This window comes from Wolffia australiana, chromosome 17 (genome assembly GCF_029677425.1).
Source record: "Wolffia australiana isolate 7733 chromosome 17, ASM2967742v1".
Taxonomy (NCBI): domain Eukaryota; kingdom Viridiplantae; phylum Streptophyta; class Magnoliopsida; order Alismatales; family Araceae; genus Wolffia; species Wolffia australiana.
In genome coordinates, this window is record NC_135851.1 from 3,615,919 (window position 1) to 3,627,054 (window position 11,136).

Here is an 11,136-nt window from a genome sequence, read left to right on the forward strand (position 1 = left end):
AGGGTGGACGATCCCATCTTGATCACTCAATCGCCTTCATGTACTTGTTGATGCACCCGAACTAAGACTGTTTAGAATCCCATTATTAGAGACTCGTTGGCCATAGCGAAAGTACAACCGTCCATCTACAATACATCTTTGGTGTCTCATGTCTAATGACCACTCACACAACCGTGACGTGAATGAACCTGAATTACAGTTTGGTATAATACAATTCAGAGATTTATACGGATCAATTCAATGAACTCTTTCCACTTAAGAGCACCCACTATCTATCCTTAGTGTCTCCACACTAATGGCTACGGGAATGGCCGTACTCGTCATATGAGTGAGGCTAGATAGTGCTATTCTATCCGGATACTTTGATGTCCTTCTTGCATATCCTTTAAATAGAAATATTTAGAACACATGCTTAAAGACTAGTGACCTTTGTATTACGATCTCATCATAATTCACTAAGTCCAATCATGAACTTCATTATAAGCATCACAAGTGCACTATAATGAATATATTGTATTAATGAACATTGAACAAGATGTGGAATGTGTGATTGGCTTGTCGGCCACATATATTTCTATCATCAATGACCTGTGAAATTGTCTAGACACCTATGACACAAGGAGCGTGACAGCCCAATACCATCCACAACTATCGTTATCAAGCGATCAGTCCTCTACCACAAGAAAATATACTAACACTCAACGATATTGACTATTCTACGTAGATTACGTAAACTCGACAGAGGAAAAAATAGCGGAAGACGACACTGAAGAAAGTAAGAATACTGACTATGAAGGGGAGACGAGGTGAACTTGGTGAAGGTGTACGCTACTCTGATACACAGTTTGGAGACAAGGCGACGATATTCTCAGCATGCGGTGGAGCGGCGATGCATGACGACACTAGGGATTTGATCAATCACGTGGCCCAAATGGATGAAGTGAAGGATGAGCAATGATGGATGTAGGCACGTGCAATGGCACTAGGAGGCGCAGGCACGGAGTGGGCAGCGCGCCTGCTGACGAGAGAAAAGGTGTGAAATGAAGAAAAGGAGAGACGTGCATGGTGGTGGTGACGTGGGGGCATGCATTAGCGAAAGAAACTGCGCAGATGAGACACACGGCACACAACGTGGGCACAGGTCGCATGACATGGCGCGCAGGTACTGGCGGCACTGTCTTAGGGCATGCAAACGTGCGGGAACGTTAGCACCGGGCAGCTGAAAATGCTGAGGCAGGATGCATGAGGAGGGGCATGGTCCGCGCAGAGGCACGATGCATAGACGCTGGTGACGCCAATGCGGGGCGGGCGAGCACGATGGAGGCGCAGCACCAGGCAACACGTGGCTCTAGACAGCGCGGCAAAGGAATGTGGCTCGGACGAATAGGAATCGGCGCTGAAAACAGGATGTAATGCTGAAAGGGGCGTTGTTCTTCAAGAACGATCGCAAGAATGGGATTTCTTGATGTTTCTTGAAGAGTAACCGCTCAAGAAATCAACTTCTTGATGAACTCCAAGAACCTGGTAAGTGACGAGGGACGTCGTCGGCGGGGTTTCATTCCACGGACTGATCTCGATGTGGGAGACATGCGAGCACAGCAAGGAATCCATGATCTTGATCCATTGTAGATTTACAACTGTACTACACTCTCTAAAGGAAAAGCTATTCTAAGAAAGAAGAACTTTCAATTTTCAAAGTGAACGACAACGGGGGAAAACCGTCGCGAGACTATATTCCCCTTAAACGTTCATTACAAAAGGCGAAAGAAAACAACAGACAAGGCCCAAAAACATAATGGGCCAATCCAAATCATTCAAGGAAATTAAAGTACAAAGAGATAATGTGCAACACTTACGGATAAGAACTAGGCCAGATACTTGAAGCTGGAATTTTGAACGTCATCTCAAGAAGCATGGCGCGGTTGGAGTCGTCCGGTGTTGATTCAGTCGCGATGGTCTCCCATCACTAACTGTCGTTCAGAATGATTCACAACACATTTTTACAGATGACCCTAAGTCTTGAGAAACTGATGACCATTTCTTAATAGCCATTGATTTTCTACGACCTATTGGTCCCTAAAATCTATATTTCAAAGAGTCTTATGGTGGGCGTAAAAACTATTCTCTGAAGGTGATTCAATGCTTGAGACGGGATCGTTCGACCTTAGTATAACAAAATAAAAGAAAATGAAATCAAGTTGATTTTTCAAAATATTTCATTCCCAATGAGGTAACTAAAACAATATATATCAATCAAAGATAATATTTCAAACACTGTAGATTTATACAATTTAAGTACGATAATAACTCTAAAACAAACAAGGGCTAACATTTTTAGTGGCCTGACTCAGTCAGACTGTATCAAATAAGACACTGAAGAAGAAAAAAACTCAGAAAAAAATTATAAGAAACGAGATAAATTTGTATTAAATATTATAATAGAAAGATACTAAACAGACTGAACAAAGCCATATAAATTTCTATTAAAATCATAAAAAGAAATGGTAAGAACGTCAACTCACACGGAGGTGTTGACCATGTACAGTCGTCAATTGTGTATTTATTATTTTCACCAATTTATATTTTACCAAAAAGATGAAATAAGGATTAGAAAGTGCTTTCTTTGGAATTTGAAAATTTTAAATCAGATAACAATCAATGGACAAGCAAACTATTAACTTCACCCGAACCATTTACTTTAGGGCGAATTATTGAGTAATTTACACAGGACCCGCATTCAAATCAAGAAAGTGTATCTGGACATTCTAGCATTCAATCGGCATGGGTCTAATCAATTTATTCACGATCCGCGTTCAATTTCTTTCAAGAAACTACGTACATTGTAGAAAAATAAAACTCCTAAAGCGCGGTAGAAAATATATACAATGTAGAAATCCAGAATTTTCCTAAGCAAGTCAAGTAGGCGGCGGAAAATGCTGATCGGCGGAGTAAGACAGGTTTACGAGAATTATCAGCGCAGACGCAGCACACGAGAGAATGAGCAGAATCGCTATGCTCAGCTGCAGGAAGCAGCTGAGATCGATTCTTCCTTGCGTCGCTTCGTTGGCTTCCATCTCCTTGAGCATCGCCGCGGCGACTCTGTTGCGAAGATCGTCCGCATGCTCTGCAGGAACCGCAGAAGACGACGACGGTGGGAAATGGAGCGTCCGAGCAGCTTCCTGTTCCTCGATTTCCACCTGATCCGGGAAGCTTTCTCCAGGAAGAAGAGGCGACGAGGAAGAAGAGGGAGAAGAAATCTACAGGAAGCAATGCGGAATCACGCGCGCAAAAATTCGAAATCGAAACTTGAGAAATTCGAATCAGAAGAAATCAAAATGGAAATCGAGGCTCGATGCCGCAAAACATGAGAAATCCAAATTCTCGCCTCGGATTTCGGCGTCGACGCGGAAGCATCAGAAGAAGCGGAGATCGCTGCCGTCGCCAGCTCCTCCGAGGTTTTCGCGCGGGAAGGCGAAGCTGATGGCGATGATGATGATGATGCTACCGTGATCGAAGCTCGATCCTTTGCGATCTGCTTGGCCGAATCCAGCGAATTCTTCAGAGGCGGGAAGCTCAGAGCCTTCCTCGCGCCGCTGGCTGGCCGGAGCCTCTCTCCGCCGCGCCTCCTCATCTCTCTCCCTTTCTATCTCTGTCGCTCTCTCTCCCGCGCTGTCTCTGCTTTTAAAGAGCCGAGGTCTCAACCGAATGGAGTACGATTTTTAAAATCGACGGATGACGGGAAAATAAAGCACGTGCGAGTGACAATTTACTCATAATTTATGTATTTTAATATCTTTAAAATAGAGCATGCCCCTCCTCAAGAATCTATTCTGAATCTTAACTCGGGGTTTGAATATTTCTCGTTAATCTGTTAAAATGATAACCCATTTATAAGCCAAAGTCAGAATAGCTTTGCATTATTGGAGTGCATCATGTATATTTCTAATTGAAACTTAAATCGAAATCTGATCTGAAGATAAAAGATATAGCCTTTTCTAATATACATAATTTCAGATTTCGTTCCAAATTTTTATTGCATTTTTGGAATTTAAATTTTATTTTGTGTTTTTTTATCCTTTCTGTGTCTGCTTTTCTCTCTCTATTTCTACTTCAACTTTTTCCACACTTCTCTCTATCTCACTCTCTCCCACACATATACTTCCTCCGTTTCTCTCTAACACTCTAACACTCTCTATAAATCTCTCTCTCTCTCTCTCTCTCACTCTATATATATATATATATCACTTAGGGGACACTCTTAGGGCACAAGGAGGTAGATGCTCTCCTTGTCAACAAACTCCCCAGTTTGTTATTTAATCATGAATATTCTCTCCAAAGCTAAAAGTCTCCTGAACCCATAACGGATGAACACTCTCCTCTCCTAAACATTTGTTCTTTCGTCCTTTTTCTCTGACGGGTTGAAAACCCCTTGCTCTTCATTATCTCATTTCACAATTATTGTTCATTTCTCTCTTTGCATTTTAAATTCGAAAACACCTTTAAAAGTTACCTATAATTTCTGATCCAATGACCAAATTTTTCTGATATTCTCCGCATCTCATTCTGTCAATGTTTAGTTTCTAATAAAATAATGACCATCAAATGTCGTCTAAAAAGTCTAGATAAACATCCTATTTTCCCATTCAGGCATTCCTTATTATTTATCTTGATTTTTGTTTCTTTATTTCCTCTTTCACGACAACTCTTCCTCCTCCTTAATAGATCCTGACTTCTATGTATCTATCTACACATATCTATGTACATCTGTTATCTAGAACTTCTTTAATAATAATAGTAGCAATCATAATTTATCCCTTGCTACATTAATCATAATCAGTCATAATTAATTAGTCATAATTAATCTTACAATATCTTCTCCCTTTCTTAATGATCTCTAATGTACTCTTTAATTTACACATCAAGCCATTGTCTTTAAATTTGGTTCATATATTAATATCATCTTTTTTATGAAATTCCTTTGCTATTTGGATCAGTTTTTTGTCTATTTACAAATAATATTTGGCTCCCTAGTGACACATAGTATCCCCCCCACTCCTCCCACTCAGAGAAGTTAACCGTGTTTCTTATTGATATGTTTTAATTTTTATTACGAGAACTGAGGTGTTGCAAATCAAAATTTCCTTCAAAGTGGTACCTGCGGTCGAGAGATTTTACAGCTATTGAATTAATAGTGACCAGCAGTCAGATCAAGAAAATCAGCTCAAATGCGTACTAGAAAGTATACCTATTCTAGAAAACTAAAAAATTCTTAAGAGAGAAAGAGATAGCATGCAGAGAGAAGCAAAGAGAGACCCAATGAGAAATAAAGAGAGAGAACGAGGAAGTGAGACAGAGAGAGAGAGGGAGACAGAGGGGGAGTGAGGAAAAGAGATGGTGAGAGAGAGCGAGAAAATGGGAGACACAGAAGACAGACAGAGAAAACGAGAGGGAGAGGGAGAGGGAGAGAGACAGGAAGAGAGGGAGAGGGAGGTAGAGAGAGGTGAAAGAGATTGCTTTCTCACGCAAGAACAAGAATGGGGATAGAAGAGGAGAGATGATGGGGGACCATCGCGCTGACACCAGCACTAGACGAGCTCAACCACATCGAGCTGCTCGTGCTGACGTCCGCGACCCTGGATTCAAGTATTAGTTATGATCTATCGTACGTTTTCTTTATTATTTCACTTGTATTTTCAGAACAATTGGACTGGGCCGTCGTTTTGGGCTTCGTCTGTCTTTTCATTTTACTTTGGGCGCTTACTACGAAACGTCACGAACTCCGTTTTTCATTCAAAAAGTAGCACAAACTTTTAGTTTTGTTCAAAATATAGCACGCGCCAATCAGAAGACGCCATTTGGCGTCTTCTTTTTTTGTTTGCAAGCGATGGTCCAGAAGCTGATGTGGACTCCAGCTGGTAGCCAGGTAGACTCCACGATGGCATCCACGCCAGGTGGACTCCACGTCAGCTTCTGGACTTCGCTGGCCGTTGCCGCCGCTGCCCGTCGCGGACGGCCACATGGCGCCGTCTCTGGCCGCCACCCCGTCGCCGCCGCTGCCGCCGCCCCTCGTCGCCCGCCGCCGCCCGTCGTCGGCCGCTGCCGCCGCCGCCGTCCGTCTCCGGCCGCCTCAGCCGTCGCCGGCCGTCCGTCTTTTTCTCGCCCTCGCTCACCCTTCCCGTTTTCTCCTTCTCATCGCCTCTCCCTCTCTCCACTCATTCTCTCTCTCTTGACCTCTCTCCCCCTCTCCTGCTCCTTCTCTCTCCCTCGCTCTCTCTCCTCTCCATCTCACCTCGCTCCCGCTAGTTCTCCGTCTCTCATCCCTCTCTCGTGCTCTCGTTCTCTCGTGCTCCCTCTCCCCTTCTCTTTCGTTCTCTTGGTCTCCATGGTCGTTCTCTCCCCAAACTCTTTCTCGCCCTCTGTCTCTCATCCCCTCTCTCTCTCTCGCTCGCCCTGTCTCTCTTCCCCCCTCCATTTCTCGTTCTCTCTCTTTTCCCCCCCTCTCTCTTTCTCGTCCTCTCTGTCTCTCATCCCCTCTCTCTTTCTCGTTCTCTCTGTCTCTCATCCCCTCTCTCTTTCTCGTTCTCTCTCTTTTTGCCTTCTCTCTCTTTCTCGTTCTCTATCTTTTTGCCTTCTCTCTCTTTCTCGTTCTCTCTGTCTCTCATCTCCTCTATCTCCCTCGTTCTCTCTGTCTCTCATCTCCTCTGTCTCCCTCGCTCTCTCTCTTTCTGCCCTCTCTCTCTCTCTCTCGACCTCTCCCCCCCTCTCTCCTGCTCCTTCTCTCTCCCTCGCTCTCTCTCCTCTCCGTCTCACCCTCGCTCCCGCTAGTTCTCTGTCTCTCATCCCTCTCTCGTGCTCCCTCTCCCCCTTCTCTTTCTTGTTCTCTTGGTCCCCCGCGGTTGTTCTCTCCCCCAAACTCTTTCTCGCCCTCTCTGTCTCGCCCTCTCTGTCTTCTCCAAGGCTTGGATTAAGATGAATCGAGAAAGAGTTTGGGGGAGAGAACGACCGCGGGAGACCAAGAGAACAAGAAAGAGAAGGGGGAGAGGGAGCACGAGAGAACGAGAGCACGAGAGAGGGATGAGAGACGGAGAACTAGCAGGAGCGAGGGTGAGACGGAGAGGAGAGAGAGGGAGGGAGAGAGAAGGAGCAGGAGAGGGGGAGAGAGGTCGAGAGAGAGAGAACGAGTGGAGAGAGGGAGAGACGATGAGAAGGAGAAAACAGGAAGGGTGAGCGAGGGCGAGAAAAAGACGGACGGCCGGCGACGGCTGAGGCGGCCGGAGACGGACGGTGGCGGCGGCAGCGGCCGGCGACGGGCGGCGGTGGCGGGCGGCGAGGGGCGGCAGCAGCGGTGGCGACGGGCGGTGGCGGCTAGAGACGGGCGCCCGCGGTGGCCGTCCGCGACGGGCAGCGGCGGCAACGTCCAGCGAAGTCCTGAAGCTGACGTGGAGTCCACCTGGCATGGATGCCATCGTGGAGTCTACCTGGCTACCAGGTGGACTCCACGTCAGCTTCTGGACCATCGCTGGCAAACAAAAAAAAGAAGACGCCAAATGGCGTCTTCTGATTGGCGCGTGCTATATTTTGAACAAAACTAAAAGTTTGTGCTACTTTTTGAACGAAAAACGGAGTTCGTGACGTTTCGTAGAATTTGCCCTTTTACTTTTGAAATGCTTGTAAAGAGGAGGACCTCGTCTCGCGACGATTTCCTCCTCTAAGAACCGTCTCTTGGCACCGATCCTCCCTATATAAGGGGATGGTATGCCCAAGAGAGAGACAAACTTGAGAATTGAAAATCAGGTTGTCTGTTCATTTATTTTTCTTCTTTGAGCAAAATAGTTAGTTTCCATAGTGTGGGAACGTGAAGATGGTGATCTCCGTCTTCGAGCCGTGACGCATCTAGATCACTCCATGTCCTACGTCTTCGATGACAGGTTCACTGTCCTTTTGATTCTTGAAGGATCGAGTTCAAGATTGGCGGTTATTCTCCAAGAACTGCAAGAATTCCTGGAAGAAGCCTGAGCGACGCCTCCTCAACCATCGATCTTGATCTTCCTGGCGACTGCACAAAGTTGTGGATCGTCGCCCAACGCTGCTCACCCGCTGCCCGGTGCTCTCGCGCGACCCCAGCGCACGCCCGCGCTAGCCGCATTTCTCAGCGACCGTCGCCCACCGTGTGCCCCTTACGCGCGAGCGCTCGCGGCTGAACGCAGTCAACCACGCGCCCTCTCGCGAGCGCACCGTGGCCGCCCGCCGCGCGTCTTCTCTCGCGCGTGCCTCACGGCCGATCACAGCCACCGCGCGCACGCGCGCCCCACGGCCGATCGCCATTTTCTGCATGCCAGCGCAGCCCCATCCCTTCGCCGTGCCCCACGCGCTCGCGCGACTGTGAGTTCGTTTGCTGCGCACGCACGACTGCACAACCTTAGTCCCCAGCTTACCGCCTGGTGCCCGTCCGTGCTCTCACGCCAACTCGTTGTCCGCTCATCGCTTATTCGGTGTCATCCGTCCGTGCACGTATTTGGAAAGCGACTATTCCAGGTTCTATTTCGATCTCCCTCACCATTACAGTATTATTACTTTTTTCAGTGCCGTCGTCCCCTATCATTTCCTCTGCCGACTTATTGTTACGACTGGATAAGATAGCCACTATTGTCGAGAGTAGGAATTTCTTGCGATTGACAAGTAGGTTGTTGATATTAAAGGTTAACTCCAACGGGCTGTAAAACGCCTCTCCGTCGTAGTTTGTTCGTAGATCCAGCGGGTCATCTGGAGTCTATCTTTCCTATTCATTTTCCGGAGGATTATTGTATTGTTCACTTTAGTCGGACCGTCCTTGTGCTTGATAGAACTTCTTAAAATTGCATACATTTCTCATCACTAACATCATCCTCCTACAACGTTGTGACGTAATACGTGCTGGCGATCCCGGCTGTTAACGTGCTACATCAAGAGACGACACAATAAGAAGTCGAATGATCATGTTTAATCCATCTAGTAACAATATATCGTTGCTTTTATATATACAGTAAGATAATAGTCGTTATATAGTTTGTTACTATGTTTGAATCAAAGACGTTATTACATTATATAACAGCTATATGAAAACAAAGTATGACCATTGGATCCTTCTCCTATATATCTTTAATCCTAACAGCTCTCTTGAATCCTAACTACGTTTAATCCTAGCCATCTATATTTAAACTTATATTTAATCCTAGCCACTATTTTCTCATAACGAGTATAGGATGTGTGGCTTCTTTTTACTAGTCTATTCTTCATGTTATCCTATTGGGCCATACCTATTGATCTGGAGACCTTGACTTGTCGTGAGACGTGAACAGAGTTGTGAACTCCGTTATTACCCCCTTTCAAGCTCAACGACAGAGTGTCGAGAACGTTGAGCTTGCTTTTGACCTATGGTAACTTGGTATTGGGAAGATGCTTTGTTATAGTATCTGCAAGCTTTCCATCACTGCCCACAAACCACACTTGCGAATTCTTGCTTGCCACTTGCTCTGAACGAGGTGAAAATCTATCGGGTAAATAGCACGGTACATCCCAAACCATGTCCAAAATCTTCGAGTTAACCTTAGTTTTTTTTTGGCACGGTATATCCCAAACTCGCTAAGTCGACTGCGATATATCTCAATGGTGACGTGGAATCCATCGTGCCTGCCAGGTGGATCTCCGGCAAGAATTTGACCTGGCGAAACCCACCTGGCAGCCACGCTAGATTCCACATCATCATCGGGATATGTCGACCTGCCAAGGGTTTAACGTCCGAGACAAAGTCCTGCCATCACCGAGGGTTCGTACTCGGTGTCGAGGGCGTGTCGGTGCACGACAAATGCTCAAAGGGTTCGTCGGGCACGAGAATCCTATGAAGGCGAGCTAGGAGGACAATGATCCAGGAGGGGTGTAGTACGTGCAACAGCTGACGAGCAGGGAGAAGCCGGCCTCTGAGGGATCGACGGGGTCGCCCGGAGATGGGTAAGGGGACCTTACGACCCTCGTCCAAATGGACGAGGTTGGCTACGACGCCGGACGGGGAATCCCCGCCGGAGGTTGCCCGCACGCGACGGCTGAACCGACTCGTACCGACCGAGTGGGACGCTTGATAACACGTAGTTCTTCGCTCGCTTGTCTCGCTCACCTACGTCTAACCCGAGCGCGGTGGAGGCAAAAGAAGATGTACTGCAAGAAATAAAAGACGAGACGAGAGAGGACGGCATACCAAGTAGTCGTCCGGCAATGTCACGCGTAATTTCGGTCGGCTCAGTGGGAGTTGCCGTTGACGGAGAGGCGGTAGTGGGCGTAACCGAGACGGGGCGGGCGTCGCAATGGGCACATTCAGAGGAGGCACAACGAGGGAGTTGAGGGTCGTAGAGCGGCACGGCACATGGCATGACACAGGGGCACGGCTCAAGTCCGCAGGTGCAGCGCTCTCAGGCACCAGCGTGGTGAGGCCGCGCGGCGGGGCAGGTGTGTGCGGCACTAGACGGTGCAACGGATGACTCGACGGCCCGGTGGCGTGGCGCGAAGGCGCAACGCGGCGGGCACGAGTCTGGGCTGTGAGCGGCGCTAGTCGGCAATCACGTCGGCAGAGCTAGGTGCAGGAGGAGGGCTGCGGCCTCGATGGTGGGTCGGCACGACTCGGAGCACCAGCGGCGACGAGTAGGGAACTGCGGACGACTGCACGGCAGTACAGGTCTCGGTACAGACGGGCTCAGAGGTGCCCAGGCGAGGCTCGACAGGCTCGTTCGGAGACCTATCATCAAAAACAACGATATTCAAATTCATCTTAAATAAAAGTGTCCCTGTTAGGGCACCCCATCCGACCCTTATATAGGGGGGAGGGGTTATGGGAGCCCAAAGACCAAAAAGACCTATTTTTATCTCAAAATAACCCTGGGACCTAAGGGCATGAGGATGACTGTAAGACGAAGAAAACGAAGATGAAACGGGGGAGAGGAGGGAAGATCCTTATAGGGTCGAATCCTCCGTCTGTACATGCGATGATGACGCGTAAGAAAATACGAAAGACAAAGATCAAAACCAAAGACGACGAATGAAATGAAACACGAAAACGATAAGGTATCCATTACCCGGACTACTTGAATCCGGGCATGCGTACTGACG

General features: G+C 47.4%; 1 protein-coding gene across 1 annotated transcript; it reads right to left on the reverse strand.

Annotated features, from left to right (window-relative positions):
• Nucleotides 1–2,777: 2,777 nt before the first annotated feature.
• On the reverse strand, nucleotides 2,778–3,646 carry LOC144714422 (uncharacterized). Its single transcript, XM_078589160.1, has 2 exons — nucleotides 3,386–3,646; nucleotides 2,778–3,257 (listed from the first exon to the last, which is right to left on the reverse strand). The coding sequence occupies exons 1-2, from the start codon at nucleotides 3,629–3,631 to the stop codon at nucleotides 2,916–2,918; spliced, it is 588 nt and encodes a 195-aa protein (XP_078445286.1). The 5' UTR covers nucleotides 3,632–3,646; the 3' UTR covers nucleotides 2,778–2,915.
• Nucleotides 3,647–11,136: the final 7,490 nt, after the last annotated feature.

Coding starts and splice junctions, on each gene's coding strand:
- LOC144714422 (XM_078589160.1), bottom strand. CDS start 3,631: ATGAGGAGGCGCGGCGGAGAGAGGCTCCGGCCAGCCAGCGGCGCGAGG. Junction 3,258..3,385: donor CGTCGACGCCGAAATCCGAG/GCGAGAATTTGG, acceptor TGCTTCCTGTAG/ATTTCTTCTCCCTCTTCTTC.